The sequence below is a fragment of the Papaver somniferum genome, chromosome 1 (genome assembly GCF_003573695.1).
Source record: "Papaver somniferum cultivar HN1 chromosome 1, ASM357369v1, whole genome shotgun sequence".
Lineage (NCBI taxonomy): Eukaryota > Viridiplantae > Streptophyta > Magnoliopsida > Ranunculales > Papaveraceae > Papaver > Papaver somniferum.
The window spans coordinates 211,614,946-211,633,920 of record NC_039358.1 but is presented as its reverse complement, the minus strand read 5'-3'; the positions used below and the strand labels follow the sequence as shown (position 1 = coordinate 211,633,920).

The following is an 18,975-nucleotide window of genomic DNA, read 5'->3' as shown; positions in this document are numbered from 1 at the left end:
CATGGAGGCATTGTTTATGATTCGGGTAGGTTAATCGACGAAGAAATTTTTGAATCGACGATTAATCGACGAAGAACGATGAGGAACGATGAATTTTTTTTTTTGCAAAAACCTAAACCTAGGTCAGTGCCGGTAGATGGAAGAATGGGGGATATGTGTTTGGTTTTTAGATTTTAAGTTTTAGGGAAAAGGGTATAGTAGTCTTTTCATAATGTTTTTTTATTAATCAAAGGGTATTTTAGTATTTTCATACACAAAAATCACCCCTTAGCATACACCATGGGTTGGGGGAAGTAATCAATATCCCCCAATTCCTTTTTTTTATCCCCCAATTAATTGTTCAAAAGAAACCAAAGAAGCAGTGTTCTTAGAATCAAGTTTAATAAGACAATTAATGATATTGTAATTGATATCAATCACACTGAGATCAACTTCATCCTTCCACATTAAGCAAAGTCCCCCAGATAGACCAATAGGATTGTGGAAAACAATGTTTGAGAAATTGTATCTAGCAGTTAAAAATTGCATTCTTTTAAGTTGATTTTTGGTTTCAGATAGGAATATAACATCATGATTATTTGATCTAATGAGGTTTTGAAGATGGTTTCTAGTGTTCTTATTATCAAAGCCACAAACATTCCAAGAAAGAATTTTCATGTTTTTGAGTTCCTTATAGAAAAACTAAAATAGTGAGATTTTAAAACTATTGTGTAATTCAAACTGAATAGAAAGTAAGAATAATTAGGAAGCTTAATTTGTACCTTGTGCTCCCTGAAGTGCTTTCAGATTGCTTGCCCTATAGTGTGATTCTAGTTGTTGTATGTTTCTCCTTGTCATCAACATTGTTGTCATTGATTTATCCTTCTTTCTCAAACCTCTGCCTCTTCCCAAGTCTAGCTGCAGCATCTTCTGAATCAGGTACTGGCTGAAATTTCGCCATTTTGCCATCTACTGGAGGAACAAAAGGAGCTGGTTTGACACTTTTCCTTTCCATTGGCTTAGAGGTAATAGTAGTAGTTGAACGAACATTGATGCTTTTCTTGATTCTTCCTACACCTCCAAAAGGTAATGGCTTTTCATGAGATGTTTTCAAGTAAATGGTTGCATCTTTACAAGCATCCTTGCAGTGGTTGATCATAAAACACTCTCTACAAATTTTGTTTGATTGCTTATGATAAAAGAATTTGACCCATTTTGTGGACCCTCGTGCAGTGATTGCAAGGACGCCTCTTCTCAAAGGAGTTGTGAGTTCAATCTTAACACAGATCTTCACTGGAGTACCATCAATTGGGATGACATTAGCCGGTTCAATTGCAATAACTTCTCCTAATAATTTCCCCATTTCCTCCACAGATTTCACATTCATGTGTCCTGGATGTAGATACTTAAGCTCATCCAGTACACTTGTTTACTCCAATCAAGAATTTGATGAACTAGACCCTGAAAATAATCAAATAAAATACAAAGTTTCCCATCTATATTCCATGGACCTTCTTCAATAATTTTTTCAACCTGCTCCTTCTTTAAGAACTTAAATATCATTGCATTCATATCCACTTCAATAATTTTCACATCTTCCGAGGGAATGAAAGGCCAGGTAAACTGGATATTCTTTTATACAACCCCAAATGACATTTTACCTTCAATAATAATCTTTCCAATCGGACAAAAATCCCATTCTCCATTGTTATTTTCTTCAACATCAGCATCCTCATCTTGATTAATAATAATAAGTTCTTCAGTCGATTGCAGATCCAAAGTAGCTTGTTTGAATCTTAATGCTAACTCAGAAACTTCATTATTTGCTTTTTGAACAATTGGTTGATTTTATTCCATTGAAGAAACCTTTTTTAAAATATTTTCGAGTTTATTGGAATTCTGCAGTTTAGGGTTTGTATAAGTAGTAACCAAATTAGGGTTACTTAGAATAGGATAGATATGAAATTTCCCAGAATTAATCATCGAGAGGTTTTTTGGATTGGTTGGAACAGAAAAGGAAAAAACATGAGCTGTATTTGACCATAGTAGAGAGAGGGTTATTAGAAATTCAAATTTGTAACGGGATGGCTCTACTCATGTTACACGTGTAACATCCCTGTGTGGTTTTATCCTTTGTTGAATCGGTAGAGAACCATTCTCTGACTTTGGAGAAATCGACAACAATGAGAATCATGGAAAAAACTTTTGCTTTCACAAGCATTAATACAATAGCAACAAACGCCATAATCAACACTGGATATCCGGCAAACGCCATATTTGGACTAAGCAATCTGTAAACGCAAAGAGGAGACAAAAAAATTAGTGATTCATCAGGGAAGATTGAAACCTAAGAAAAAATTTAATAAATAGAATTAAAAGTAAAAGAATTAAAAGAAAAGATTAATGCAGGAGCTTAAGGAATCATTATAATGAATCAAAAGAGAGAATGGAGAGATTTCACTAATGCATCCGAGAAGGAGGGAACCGAGAAAAATGAAAACTGAGTTAACTCAGTATGTCGCCCGATTTGCAGAGCCCACGAATTTGACTGCCGAAAAAGTTCGAACTGGAATACATTGTGAAATTAATTCACTTGATATAACTTTGTTACAATACATTTTCCTCAATTGGACGAGAGGTAGTTCATGTAACAAGTGGCAGCAAGCTAGATTCTCTTAGGAAGCCACATCAATTTACTTCTCTGTCCGAAACCTGGTCCAAGAGGCTAGTGTGTCTTGCCATGGCCCAAGATGTAATTACGGAATTGCCTTTTTTTTTTCTTTCTCAGTTGTCATATTTGTGTGATGTGGGTGATATCCCCCAACGACACAAGTTGAGGAATGGAAACAACCTCACTCATTGATGTGAACTTGGATGGAGGAATTGACGATTTCGATGTGTGCATAAGTGGGAGAGGTTGTCTTGCGGAATTTGGTCCCTATCTTTTCAATTTGGTCCAGGTTGGTTGAGCATTAATGTCTTGGCCAATTTACTCAAAGCAATGCACCAAGATGAAGTCCTTAATATATCTCGAACTTTCCGTTTCATGCGTAAATGTTTCCAATTAATGGGTTCAATATGGTCCCAAATTCCAATGGAGGAAAATATGTAACCGTAGCTGCAAGTATTCCAGGGTTTGGGACCTTGGGTCAATAAAGGGTCGTCGGTTTAACCTTGGTCGATTCCAACACCGCAGAATGACGAATTCTAAACTTTAAAGGGTGTTTGAATATTATAGCAGAGGTGCGTGCTTTCGCTTTTTCAGAAGTTAATCCTGAAATCGAGAGTGTTATTGTTTTACAAAAAGTAAATTCTTTTATTTCTAGAAATCGTTATAAAAATTCGGCTCCTAACCTAATTCCTCTAATTTGCTTCTTCAAGGTCGGAAATCTATATCGATCTTAAGGTTTATCGGAACACCTTCTAATTTTCTTTTGAATAGGTGGATTTCGACCTTGATTTTTATGTTTTGTGTGTATGGAAAGTGAAAAGAGTGCGGGACCTACACAAGGCATAAAAGCGCAGCACATCAAAGCATGTCCTTCTTGTTCCGATCATAACGTGAGATTGAAAGGTGCATGGAACACATGTACTTTAGGTACTAATTGTGTTTTGCATGGGTGCCCTATCCTAATTGTACCACCACCTTTTCGAACCCACCCAAACAATTCATAGGTAAATCTGGTTTAGTTAGTACAGAATTTCCTGGCAACCACCTAAATTTTTTGAATCAAATTAGTACTAAATGACTATGTAGGCGTCGCATTGAATCAAAATTCTGTTGCGAATTATTCTTTGTTCCCCATTGAAGTCCAAGTCGCTCAAGTCCTTCTCCATCCAGCATTGAGTGAGGAGGGGTTCCATCAGTTTGGGGATTGGCTGGTACTAAAATAATTAATTGTTTATAGAAACGCGGATCATACATTTACATTATTATATTTGAGATATGATCCGTTGACATGGTTATAATGACATAATCCGTTGACATGGTTATCGTTTTCTTTTATAAAACCCAAACGGCAATGAATTTAAAGCTAATATTTTGGCGACATGTTTCTCGTATAAAACTCTACATTCCCACCACAAATGAGAGAATTCCGAGATGTATAAGACCACCATCCACAAATTTTGATTTTAGCCGTTAATTTTCAACGGTTGATATTCAAAATGGTAGATGGTGGTCTTATACATCCCGGAATTCTCTCATTTTTGGTGGGAGTGTAGAAACTTATAAGAAGAACATGTCATCAAGAAACTAGCCTCAAATTCATTGCCTGATGGGTTTGGTAGAGAAAATGACGCTAAAATGTCAAGATTATGTCATTATAACCATGTCAACAGATCCTACCCCATTCTTCGATTACTTGTTACGCTGTAGTTTTTCAGATATCTCTTCTTCATTTTCTTAAAATATTCTCAAAGATTTCTCATCTTTCGCCTTTTTAAAGGGAACTCATGGGTTGAACTCGAGAGGGGTGAAAAAACGTTTTGCTTAGAACAAACGGTAAGCCGGTATTTAGTGTGTACATTTTTTAAACGCAGTCGTTATATCGATGTGCATTAGATTTGATTTGGATGTATTATTGTACATAAAACCAGTCTATTATTTTTGAAACAGAGGAAGTATGATTTTTTTCTTTTTTATATCATAGACTAGTGGTCCCTAAACTACATCCAAATTCCTTAAATTGGAATGGATTTTTGGAAATTACAGGGTTCGAACACCTACCTCCGTAGTGAGAGGGATCATGCCAATTACAGAAGAAGTCCGATAGTACTTGCTATCACTTCAAGAAATTTAATATATTGCAGTACCCAATGGTTATGGCATAAACTCGTACTAGTATCGCGATAACCTATAACAAGAAGTCTATTACTGCACCCAATCTTTATTGCTGTAGCAAGAGATTATATTTTTTTGCCACTCTTTTCATATTGTTGTTACGGTTGTGTGGCAAAAGTTTCACTTTGCAGGAGTAAATAATAGCTTTTAGCTGCAGCTGAAAAGTACCGTGACTAAAAATTTGCTTTTGCAACATCTATATTGAAGGTGTAGCAATATGGAGTAGCAATAGCTAGATTTTCTTGTAGTGTTATTCAGCAGTGGTAGATGTTAAATTTTCTACGTAAATTAGAGATCCGATGGTACGTAAAGAGTCGCATCAGGAGGGAAGTGATGTTTGCAGCAGATGGGGCGGTGCATAAAAAAGAAGAAGAACAATCCAACACACCTTTACAACAATCTTTCTTTTGTTCTTTTTTGTCTAAAGATTTATTCCCACGTATCCCGCAACGAATAAAGGAAAGAAAGAAGCTCACCATCTCATCACTATAAACAAATTTTGTAGGCCAAACATTTATCCTAAACTGGATAAATAAAGAAAATAGTTATGCTAAATTAATCGGTTCAGTTGACATTTCTCTCCATGTTTGTTACTAAGATCACACAATCTCTGCGCTATCCATTTCCATGTGATTGTAATCTTGTAGTTACAGATACTAACTTGCACTCTGATAGAAATCTTGCTGGAAAATGATACTTGCATGTTCGGATACCTATACAGAAGTTATTTTTCGACTTTTAAATGTCAAAATCTAACCGGACCATACGATTTCAAAATGAATTTTATAAGTAAAAGGTTAAGAGCGTGTTTGGTACAGTTTTTAAAAACAGTTTTTTGTTTTTAAAAACAGAAAATAGAAGAAAACGCGTTTGGTAGGGATATTTTCAGAAATTTTTTTCTATTTGTTTTTTATTTTTGAAAACAAAAAAATGAAAACAACAAATTATTATTTTCTGTGTTTTTTTTTCTCTTTTTTTGTTCCTTCTTCTTCTTTTCAGAATAAAATAAGAGATCGGGGGAATGACTGCAAGTGAATCATGGCCAGTATCACTATCTCTTAGACGAGTCTTTACATTTGATATGATTTAAAACTTGATTTTCAAAAACAATTTTTATTCTACCAAACAATTTTTAAAATATGAAAACAAATTTTTCTTTTTGAAAATAAATTGATACAAATTTCATAAAGAGTTGCCAATCCATTTGATACAACAAGCAAAATTGTTTTGGCTTATTTGAATTTGGTAATTCCCACGTATTTCCTCGATCAACTTTGTTGACAGTCATTCTTGCCGTGTGCTTGAAGTGTAAACTGGTGTATGTATCTCGAAGCCATCATTGTCAAGAAATGAGGCCGGGCACAAACTAATTTAGACCAAACCGTGGACACTCCATCCATAGTTTTCAAGAAAATAATGTCTTGCAAATTAAATTATCAATATATCTTTCCAAAATTCAATATTATCTACAAAAGATAAAATAATAATAATAATAATAATAATAATAAAAAAAGAACATTTTCTTTAAAGATTCAAATAAATCACCAGACCACGAATCAGATCATGGATATTATCGAAAACTGAATGACAAATATGCAATCAACGAGTGGGGAAGGAATCAGTACGATGCGTGGAGGGGCTGCTGCTTCAACATTATGCGCAGACCCTAGCTGCTTTTATTTTAAATAAATAATAATACTCGGTGCAACTAACAGTGATTTTTACTGGGTGGCGGGTCTTATTGTGACATCCCATGGATCATACGCCAGTCTCTTAAATGGTGCTCTAGTTTAATATCGTCACGGTCATCCAACTCCAAGGATGTGGTAAGTCAAATCTACAATCATTTGACTAGGACTTTTTAAACTTATAATTTGCTCAAAGTTGTTGTTGACAAAGAAGGTCGAGAATATTGAAAATGTTCACGAGGTTAGCGCGGGAACTCTGCCATGGTAGTTGTTGAGTTTACTAATGTGAACAAGCCGACTTCAAAATGATACTGTCTTTTGCATGATATTTTTGACCGAGTTACTGTTGGAAGATTAATTAATATAACAAATTTTCATAAAATCATCATTGTGCAACCTCACAAAATAAGTCTAGTAGGTAGAATTAGAGGAATAATCACCATGGGAGGTGTTTTTCCTTACTTTTACTAGACAAGAGCAACCACTATGGCCCTTCTCTTAGTTACAATATAGCTATGAGCTAAGCCTGTTTTCTTATCGGTAAAGAAACCGGTGCTGATGAGTTTCAAGTTTAGATTATGGATATCATTATCTACCAATTTTATTATTATATTACAGTGATACAGGCACTTTCAGCTAAGCCTTGGCTAGTAATACTGTAGATGTGCGACAAACTGTGACCAAGAAAAATGATATTTTTAAAGTGATATTTTGGTTCATCATTAGGCTTAATTTTCAGCCTTTATGGGTTAGTGGGCCCAAATTTCTAATTGTAAGAAACTCAATTTACGTTAATATGGCTTTGTTTGGTAAAATTTATGGTCGATGTTCGTGTTCATATTTACTGATTCCTATGTTCATGAAAACATCAATCAATTAACCTGGATGTGTTTTCTGGTCGAAGAAAATTTGACCAGAATCGGTAAAAGTTAATGTCCACATAAACCGATTATGGTATGGAGGAGGCCCAATTTTCTGTATGTTTTTTTTGTTAGAATCGGATTATGTGAATGTTCACATAAGCTGATTATGTGAAATAATCAGTTTGTATGTGACTAGGAAAAACACGAGTGTTAGAATCGGATTTTATCTATACGTACTTTAACGATTCTGGATATCCTTCGTATATAGCGAGACACCAACCCAAAATCGGTTTACGAGTGCATGAACGTAAACCAATTCTGGGTAGTGTTTTCGGCAAAAGAAGAAGAAGATTCTATGTGTTTTGGTGATAAATCTTACATTAGTTGATTTCTAGATTAATAAGATTAAACATCTATTAGTAGACCAAATGAACACTATTTAATCAAAGGATAAATTATAATCATTAAAGAAAATAGTTGTTTAAGGGATATCTTATTTTGTCATGTAGTAACAGGCCCCAAATAATTGTCTTAAGTCCCAAACTAGAGGTGTAAACTGGGTTATGCCAACACGAGCACAGCCCAGCCCAACACGCTAAAAATTGAGCACAACCCAGCACAACACGTGACTTAGCCCAGCACGGCACAACACGTTAGTTAAATGGGACGTCCTGAGTTTGACTAGTTGGCACAATAGCCCAGCACAACAGGCGACACAGATTAGCACGTGGCACGACACAACACAACACGTTAAGAAAGCACGTCATAAAATGTATAAAATACTACAAAATAAGGCACAATACATCACATTTTATGTCAGCTTTATTCTAGCCAATTATTGACATTTTACTACTGTTATGTCTACTTATTTCTATAATAACACATATAATACCTAAATATTTGAAAAACATTTGTATTGCAAAATATAAAATAAATGTGCCTGGCACAGCACATCACGTTTATTTTTCTGGCACAGCCCAACCCATCACGCCTTTTAGCACGGCACAGCACGACACGTCATAATCTCCTGCACGGGACAACACGACACATAGCACGTTAAACACGTGATTTCATGGAATGTGTTGTGCTGGACCGACACATTTTACACCTCTGCTCTAAACTAGCCACGTTAAGTAATTAGCAGCCGATCTCACTGTTAAAAATTGCGTTCTTTATTACATAACCCCCAAAATCAAATCAAAAATAAGATTAAAATTTCATGCCCACATTTACACAAGTGTTCACAAAATTGGACTTCGTCGTGACCTAACAAAGACCCCTTGCCAACTTGGCAAACCAATATTCCTTCTAGACCTTCTAGCAAAGAATACAGGTTTTCCACGTCATCAATGTCGTAGTATGGTTATAATATCCAGGTGTATTTTCGCGAACAAATCTTTTTCCAGTTTTTCATGGATAAAGATACAGATAAAAATAGGTAATAAAAGAAAATTAATAAACATTTATTTCAAAAATTAATATAAGAAAAACAGAAACCACGAAGAGAAAGTGGAATCTGAGATCGGGTTCTTTTGTTTTAGGAAGAATCAAAACATATGAAAGCGATAGATCACGTCATTCTTCCCCTGTAAAACTTTTTTTTCACTTACTTATTTTAGTAAACAGAAAAGATATCATACAAAAAAAAAACCTTCCATCAAACGAATTCAATTCATTAAAGGAAATCTCTCTGAATCAAATCAATTTTTCTCATTTCTTGGTTTTTTTAGATCTCCATTCGAAGATTATCAAAGGGTTCTCTTTGTTTCTGATTACATGCAAAAGCCAATATTGGATTGATCACTCAAGAATTGAATTTTTGGATATCAGAAATTTTTTCTCTGTAATTAATGAAGAGCTATATTGGGTAGTTATTAAGAAGATGTAAAAGATACCATTTTTATATATTGTTTGAGTTATTGCAGATCTCTACTCTTTTTTCTAAAGGTTATACAGGATTCTTGTGGGCTAAAAGGTGGTAAGTTTTTCTATAACCCTTTGCTTTAATTGATTAATTCATTTTTTAATCTTTAAAAAGGAAAAAATCATTCAATTTATATGTCCTTTGTTTACTATTACATGTGATTAGTTCGAATCTATCTCCTTCTTCCATTATTGTTGTCTATGTGTTTGAGTTTTGATCCAATCCAATATTTGTTTTTTGAAGGTGGGGTTTCTCTTTTTGGCTTCATAAGGTGTTATCCAATTAGTTTTGCAAGTGTTATCTGCTTGTTAATCATCAATTTGCTATTGATATTGGCAATAAAATTTAGACAATTTCGGAAGGAAAGTTATTATAGGATAAAGGGTACATCAATCTTTGTTTGATTTGGAAGGATTTCCGGGTTCTTAATTTGATTGAGTATTGGGGTTATTATTAGTAGAAGGACATTGTTGCATAAGGTTTCTTCAATTGAATTCAGAGAATTGTTAAGGGAGTTTGTGGTGGTTATTGATTAAGAAAATTGGGTAATTAAAAAGTTGGAACGACGGGTGAAACGGAGAAACTCGGTTTGTTTCTGACAGCAGCAGATCGATCAGTTGAAAATAGGGGATTCAATTGTCTGGCTGGTCTGGATTGCTTACTCGAGATAATCAGGGCCCTCAGGATGGGGTCCTGCCTATCGACAGATGGGACGAATCCACACCCTTACTCTCCTACATTTCCTTCGGGAGGTAGGAAGCACAGGAAGAAGAAGGGGTTGAGAAGTAGTTCTTCTTTTGATTCAAGAAGATCAGAACAGTTAAGTAGAACTCCTGGTCGATTGTATTCTAATGGGGCTAGTAATGCTGCTTCACTTTTTACCCAACAGGGGAAGAAGGGGACCAATCAGGATGCCATGATTGTCTGGGAGGTGAGGTCTTTTGCCTATAAACTTAGCTAATTTAAATTTCATTTGTCTAGCTATGCTTATTTCTTACTTTACCTGCTTTTACAACACGCTTGTTCTTTTTCACTATCATACATATGTCGTAATTTATTTGATGGGGTATCTAATCTGATGATGGGAATGAATCAATTACAATATCGTATCATTTGGATCCTAAATTATTATCTTTTTTATCCTTTTGATGTTTGATTCCTTTCTTATTCATACCGTCACTAAGATGATGTCTTTGGTTTCTCATCTTTAGTATTTCAGTCAGATTTAAGCTTTCTTCTTTGACTAGTTTGTTATTTAGCTGAAGCTTAGACATACCTTCAGTTTTAGCTGCCCATTTCTCCACATCATGATACCAAAATACAGATGGTTGGGACAGAAATACATTGATTATTATTTCTATGTACCTTGAGATATCTAGGTGCAGAATTAGACCTTTTTTTTAAAAAAAAAAAACCTCAGAGTAACATGTATTTATCTAGTAACTGGGTTAGATTTCAGATTTATCATGTAGTGGACCAGTATGGACATGTTTAAGTTACAGGGAGTATCCCACGAAGCAGACATATGTTATTCTACAATTTCTTTTCTCTGTTTTACTTTTACTAGTTTCGCACTCAAGGGGCTATAAGTATCTGAAATACGGTTATATATTTTCAGAATTTCGGCTCACGAACAGATACTGTCTTCTGTGGGGTTTTTGACGGTCACGGGCCCTATGGTCATATGGTTGCTAGAAGAGTGAGGGACTCTCTTCCTTTGAAACTCAGTTCCCATTGGGAAGTAAATATAGGCGGTGATGATGGCTCCAGGCAGAACAGCATTTCTGGAATGGAAGGCGTGATTGCAGAAGAAAATACCCCTCTATGTGAGGATGAAGAATCTAGGGGGTCCATGGACATTGAAGATAAAGACAAATATCCAGAGATCTATCTGACACTGAAAGAGTCCTTTCTAAAGGCTTTCAATGTTATGGATAAGGAACTGAAAATGCACCCAACTCTCGATTGCTTTTGCAGCGGAACAACAGCTGTCACCTTGGTCAAACAGGTAGCAAGAGAGTACAATTTGTGCCTTATTTTTGATTATTTAATTAAAATTCCTCTCTCAGTTAGCTTCCATGATGCAGGGTCAGGACCTTATAATCGGAAACGTAGGGGACTCCAGAGCCATACTGGGGACAAGAGACCGAGATGACTCTCTTATCGCTGTTCAGTTGACAGTGGACCTCAAGCCTAATCTCCCACGTAAATTAACTCTCTCACATATATGTGTATATTGGTTTTTGTGTGTGTGCATGTCATTGTGAAGCTGTTTTTTGGTGTTATCATCCCCTTTTAACTTTTCATCTTCTGCTCACTTTACAGGCGAAGCAGAGAGGATCAAACAATGTAGAGGGCGGGTTTTCGCCCTTCAGGATGAGCCAGAGGTTTCCCGAATTTGGCTGCCTAACAATGACTCCCCTGGTCTGGCTATGGCTCGGGCTTTTGGGGACTTTTGCCTGAAGGATTTTGGTTTGATATCTGTTCCTGAGGTTTTTTATCGGCGCCTCACTGAGAAGGATGAGTTTCTCGTTTTGGCTACAGATGGGGTAAGAAAACAAAATTTGTGTTTTTCTCTTCCTCCTCACCTTCTATAGAAAGTACGGTACTTATTGCCAGATTATATTTGTGCTCGACTTTCTTACATTCACATAATTTGATGGTTATCTTGAATGCAATTTATATCACTTCTAAGACCAAAACCTAAACCATAGTTAGGAATTTTCTTAAATGATCTACGTCTTATATTTGTACCTTTAGAAGCTAATTCTTGACAGTACCATTGGATCACTGGAGAACATCAAAGCAACGGTTGGACTACTATAGCCAAATTGTTAAGATTCCAGCTATAGTTCAATATCCAACGACTATCTGTCTCACCCTCAATTCTACCATTATATGATTGGTGACAGTAATTCTATAATTAGAATGTGGATAGGTTTTTGTTTTTGGTTTATACTTCTTTCCTGCAGTCTGGTTTGCACTTAAATTACCACCTTGCCCTCATTCAACAAACTGGAGGATGCTACTGGTTCTTTGCAGACTTGGTTGCAGTGAAGGTTGTTAAGTATATGAGCAGAGCTTGTGTTGCTTAGTGACCCTAGTCCACTGATGAATTGAGGCTATGCCAAAACCTTTACGGCCTGGCCTCCTCACATTCTAAGCATGGTAGTCCAATATTAAATTACGAAAAGTCGTTATAATCAGGAAGTGGAACTATTGTTATTTTATTTTTAGGACAGAGTCGTTGTAACTTGAGATCTTTGTAATATTAGCTTTGATGTGCTGTACAGGTTATTTTACATGTATTTGCTTGGTTTTTCTCATTTGCAGGTATGGGATGTGCTCACGAACCAGGAAGTGGTAGACATAGTGGCCTCAGCTCCTACACAATCTGCTGCATCTCATGCACTGGTAGAGTCGGCAGTTCGAGCTTGGAGGTCAAAGTACCCAACTTCCAAAGTAGATGACTGTGCTGTTGTGTGCCTCTTTCTTAAGTCCAGTCCAACCAACAACTCCCCAACTTCCAAAGAAAATCAACCAGCATTAGAAGATCTGCTAAGCATGGGTCCTGTAGAACTGAACCGATCAGGAACTGTTGTACGAGCTTGTCCTGAGATTCAACCTGATGAAGATGAAGAAAATGCAGATCTTGTGGAACAGCCAAACTGGTCAGCTCTGGAAGGTGTTTCACGTGTCAACACACTGTTAACTCTGCCGAGGTATGTCCCTGGTAAAGATGGAAAACCCTCGATATCAAAATCTCGAAAATGAAGGAGCTCAATTTCATTCTTTGTTGTCACTGTATTTATATAACTGTTATTATCATATATTACCACTCCTACATTGTTTTATCTATTTATATTGTTTTTTCTGCTTTCAAACACCGTAAAAAAAAAAAAAAAGCTTGTTTTGTAGGGTGTTTGATGTATTTGGTTTTTGGATCGGAGAGGTTTGATCAGCTTTTATTAGTGTCTGGGAAATCCTCCTTTCTCAGAATGTCTTGTGGAATTGGAATTTTTGTAAGATCCAACTCCATTTTACCATGGTTTTTTTCTTTCTGTATGGAGAGGATTCTTTTTTTCTTTTTAAAAGTGATTTGTTATCACTTTTAATTGTTCCAAGTTGTTAATGATAATTTTGTGAAGTTGTCAAAACTTTTGTTTATATCTGTATTATTTCTGTATTTTCAGTTTTCTCGTGCGCTAACGTGGGTATCATTAGATTCTATCTGCAATAATTATAGTGACCTGAGACTTTGTACTGTAAACACTAGTCCACCTGAAAAAAGGTGGACGGAAGGATCGAAATGAACATACAGAAACTCAGAATCTATTCCCTTCTTGGTTGTCACTCTTTCCAGAATTCTTGTCATTTCATTTATTTGTTCTTTTAACTTCTTTGGGCATTCTACAGCGATAAAATTCCAATGCGTCCTTTACAGGGAGGTAGTCAAATGAGATTTCAAATGACTTCTGGGGAATTCCCAAATCTATTGTTATTCCATTGAGATTTTTGGAGAGTCTCTCAATGTCTCTTGTTATTGGTTAGAGATTTTTTTTAAGTCATTTAAATTCTCCGAAATTCCATGTTATTGGATTATGATTTCGTAAGAGTCACTCAAACGCTCCTGTTATTCGAAAGAGAATTGAAAGTCATGGATTTTTAATTTTCAGAGATTTGGAGAGACTTTTATTGAAAAATAGGCATGGTACAAGTCTCTCCCTAATAGGTGATATTTTGGGAGACTTGAGAATTTGAGAATTTTCTAATCAAAAAAAAAAAAAAGGAATTTTTGTAAACATCATGGCGGAGATAACCCTGTTAAGGGAATGATGGAGGGTTCCACTTTTTTTTGTCTTTCATGTAATCTTTTTTTTTTTATAAGAAAAAGAGTCTAGGAAACTATAAAGTTTGCCAACTCAAGGTTACATCTAGGATGATGCCTGTGTTGACTCGAGCGCGAGGCTCATCCCTCAAAAGGACATTAATGTTATTACAGTGATCCAAATCATAGGAGTTTGTAATTAAATTTGTTCCTCTCCAGGTAGAGTCTGAGAAGAGGAGGGACTGTCTGGCCAATCTGGCCAGATTAGTGGCTGCTCTGTTTTGTTGAACTGTCACTTTGGATAGCTTCCCGAGCACAAAATTAATTTGATGATTGTTGTGATAACTGCCTTGTTGTTTTGGACATCCTCTTGTGAAACGTTGTTGTACTTCCTCCTGGTAATACTCTTGTATGCCTTGAATTGTTACTTCAGATTCAGCAGCGAAGTTGATGTTGGCTTGCTGCATGGTTTTTCCCCAGGTCAGTGCTAGTTGAGCTCCTCTGCTGGCTCGCTCTGTTCTACTGATTCCATTGAATAGTCTTTGAAGTTTCCGATGCCCACACATTTACCTGTGAAAGACATGGCAATAAGAGAGTAGTTAGTGTAAGATTGGGCATCACTAGTAGCTTGGTAAAGATCTGCAGGATCAATGTGTAGGCTAATAGTGATTCCAAATTTATCAGAAGTGTGATTGCGAGGACTGTAGTTTCCAGAAGGAGAATTTGAGTTGTTTTTCCAATAGTATAGATTATTCAGGATGTGCCCTGGCTTATGGTGGATCCTGGTATGGCTACAGAGGTGTTGAGTAATATCCATAGCAGTAGCACACGCTGTTGGAGTGATTTTTCTGAAAACCCAGTCGCATCTGGCTTTCCATATGAACCAACATGTAGTGGCAAATGTTTCATTCCAGCTAGCCATGTTGTTGTCAGCTTGGAACCAGTTGTTTAGCCAATCATGGAAATTATTGTCCTGAGTGAAGAGATTATGGTTTTGGCCAAACAGTTTTCTCCAAACATCTGAAGTAGCAGGGCAGGAGAGAAGAACATGAGTTATATCTTCGGCATCATTTTTGCAATAGGTGCATGATGTAGTTTTGAAAGTGATGTTGTAAAGTGGTAGTAAAAGTTCGTTCAAATACTTATAGAGATTGATTTTAGACTTAATACTAGAAAATATATACAAAATACTGTCACGATATCGAGAGGTACTGAAACTCAAGATTCCACCGATTCTCATATTCATGTGGTTCAACTATCCATTCCAAACAATTATAGCTCATAACATAATAAATATTGACTCTTTATTCTTTGCCAAGGTAGATTTTATAAAAGATTGACTGTAAATCACAAGCATGACGTATCAAAAATACTAAGACCAAGCATACGCCATCAAACAAAATCACAATCAATTAAGAAAAATCATGAATCAATTTAAAATAGTGCAAAAGTCATAAAGGAATTAAATAGATTTACCACACGCGTAGAGAATGGCTTCCTCCGTCATCCTAGTGTTGGGTTTTAGCTCTTCATGGTGAAAATACGCTCAAAATAATAATCCAAAGCTCAAAAAGGTGTTTTATTGAAGAAGAGGTATAAAGCAGTGTGTTTGTAACAGTTATAATTGTTACAGAACCCACTGTTACAGAGAACCCTAACAGAACTGTTGCGAACTCAGAATAATTGTTGGAAAAATTGTTACAAAGCTATTGAGTTTGAAAGTATAGGTCACGGTTTCTGCGACTGTCCTTTACAGCCTTATGTTCTTCAGCTTAGTCTTCTTCCTGCTCCCGCTGAAATTTCTCCTGCAACCTGATTCTTAGCTTTGCAGCGTACCCCCAAGCCTGATTCTTAGCTCTGCAGCGTACCCCCAAATCCGAAAGTCTCCCAGTAGTGTTTATATATACCACAACACCATGCGAACCCGATTAAATTCTCTATTTTCTTCATACGAAAGTCTCGGACTTTTCTTCCCCATATATCTTCCATACGCGGCTTTGATTAAATCATAGCCGTTCAAAACTTTTCTTAGGATAGAAACAAATCGAACAAAAGATATTTTCTTTCTTCAATTCACGTAATAGCTAAAAACAGCACCCGAGTATTACTCCTCCCCTGTTTTAGATAATTCCCGAGAATACAAGGATTTGATTCCTTTTTAACTTCCCAAAACACGCCACCGCTCCTTTTTACTCGTATCAAGCCCATATTGATCCATATCCAAAAAGAAATCTCGCGAAAATCTCTTCCAGAATCAATCCAAACTTTACGAAAGTGAATAAGTTTATTCCTTGTTTAGCCGAGAACCGATTATCCATCCCAGTTTAATCTGTTAAATCGCTTATAACACCCCTGTTTAGTCAAGTATAGTCCAACCTAAACAAGCTTCGTGATTGAATCTCTGCCAGACGCGTCCAAAAGTCGAATCCAACTCTGCCAGTGAGTGAACCTGTTTTCCCTCCAAAACACATATTTTGAATTCTTGAAGATGACTGGCCCTTATCCATTCCCGGGGTGCGAATAGCAAGTGGCCACCCCTTATTAATTGAGGTGACCCTTATCCAAATGAGGGGTCCTTTTAGTGATTTTCTCCCGCGAGCGCAAACCACTTTTCGAGCCAATTTCGCCTCAAAAGCTTATTTCTCCAAAAACACCTATAAAGACATAAAAAGCCATAATAAATACAAAATCGAGCACTAACAATATATACAACTGATATTATATCAGACACAAAAATGTGTCTATCAAATACCCCCAAACTCATTATTTGCTAGTCCTCGAGCAAATCTAAAATAGAATATAAAATCCTAACTCACTGTCGCAGGCATCGTCGATTGCATTTAGCGTATGCAATAAGCCTTTAAACCCCTAGGTGGCCCTAGTGACCGAGTTATAGTCTCGGGAGGGCTTACAAGAGATATACCCACAAAACCTTTACACTTCAGACCCTAGCTATCTACACAGAACCTTGGAAAGCACTAAAGAATCTCCTTGGTTGGCATACTTATTGACTACAGGAGGAAGTACCCTGATGCGAAATTCCAATTGATGTACACGAGTTTGCACTCAAGCATACTAAAATTCATATAAAGTGACAGAGCTCTACTCAGATAGTCGCACTATGGACATCAATATCCGGAGTCAAAACTAATCACATGGATAGATCAAGAAGATGGATATAGAGAAAAACATAGATGGTTTTGATGTTTACTAAGTGAACGGCGTTTCCCATATCTGTCTGAAGGCCTCCGCCAAAATGAACCTATCCTAATGGATTGAGGTACTAGTCTGACTAATATCAAAACACTGACATATACAAGGGAACCAGTGGTCGATAACCAAACTCTAGGTCAACACAACTGGCATATACAAGGGTACCAGTGGTCGGCTTTATTGAATTTATTCCCTTTTGGTCAAATGGTCTGGTCTCAATTTCTCTTTTCTTTTTTTTCCTCTCTTTTTTTTTCAACTTTTTTTTTTCATGGTATCTCAATCACTCTAATTCACCCTAGCATTGGTAACAACTTGAATTGTGAGCCCCACCAAATCACTTAGAAACATATTTAAAAAGAAAAATAAAAACAGAAGTGAAAAGGACTCAACGAGATATGGCGAAACTACCATGTTATTTCTAACACCTGAGCTCTGTGCTTTTATGAATAGACTCTTTAGATGTTTCCATCTAATCAGATTGGTTCCTCAACTCCTACAACCAAAATGCTTCCATCCACTTAGATTGGTTAGTGCAATCCTTAATAGGCATAAATTTCTAGGCTCTGAAGTTTATTTATTGCAACTAAAAAGTTTCTCCCATACCCCCAAACTTAAATCTAAGATTGTCCTCAATGTTCTAAAGATAAAATTAAAAGCATGAACAAGGAGAAACTGTTACCATTTGAAGCAAAAGAGATAAGGAAAGATATTACCGTGTTGCATGAGATTGGGTTACCTCCCAAGAAGTGCTAAGTTTAACGTCTTCAGCCAGACATAAGAAAGGATTAATCACCTCGTATCATAAAGTAATAGCCGAAATATCTGCGGGTCATCAAAACCAAATAGAGCTATCACAAGTAAAAGAAATCTGCAACATGCCAAGAAAATTGACAAATAAAGCGCACCCTTGTCTAGTTTCATGTTTAAGACAACTACATCTAGTTGTGGTTCAGGTTCAGGCTCTATAAAAGGGTCTAGATAAAATATTTTCATGCGCTGGAATTCCTCAAAGCTAAGGTCCGGTTCAGGTATTAGAGTCTGGAAAAACTCAAGTAAAAACTTAGAAGCACATAATAATAACCTGAATAATTGTGGATCCTTAAAGTCAATCAGTTTTGACTCACACAGATGACCACAATGAGAGTGGTGGTCTTCCTTAAACAAATGTGTCGACCCTAATCTCCTAAAGTAATTAGGTTTAGTCTCAAAACTTAATAATTGACACATATGAAACTTATACGTTCCCACAATTGGTCGAAAAATATTTGGTGGGAAAACAAAGTCAATCTGGATATCATAGCCTGGGTAAACCACATCAACCAGAGGATGGGTTTATAACAACTGAACTTCCTTATGGACATCACTAGGTTCGGGAAAACGTGTATGAAGATAATCTTGTAAAATGGTTGAGGCACATATGTCAAGTCCCAAGTGAGGGACCTTTCTAATAGTTAAAGCACATGGAGAATGATAATCACCCCCAAACTTAGAGTTTTCAGTGTCTCTAGAAAGACTAGTCACAACTTCCCTAATTTCAAGGTCATATGATTCCTGAAAATGGTCAATTGATTCTTCTAAGTCAGGTTCATCCCCACTCATCTCTACGAGTTCACTTTCTTTGTCTAAGACTAATGTTT

At 36.3% G+C, this 18,975-nt stretch overlaps 1 protein-coding gene across 1 annotated transcript; it reads left to right on the top strand.

Annotated features, from left to right (window-relative positions):
• Window positions 1–8,867: 8,867 nt before the first annotated feature.
• LOC113315175 (probable protein phosphatase 2C 33) lies at window positions 8,868–13,475 on the top strand. The gene is made up of 6 exons (XM_026563477.1): window positions 8,868–9,351; window positions 9,541–10,228; window positions 10,916–11,305; window positions 11,385–11,502; window positions 11,623–11,846; window positions 12,631–13,475. Exons 2-6 carry the CDS (start codon window positions 9,983–9,985, stop codon window positions 13,069–13,071), a joined length of 1,419 nt encoding a protein of 472 aa, XP_026419262.1. The 5' UTR covers window positions 8,868–9,351; window positions 9,541–9,982; the 3' UTR covers window positions 13,072–13,475.
• The last annotated feature ends 5,500 nt before the right edge of the window (window positions 13,476–18,975 follow it).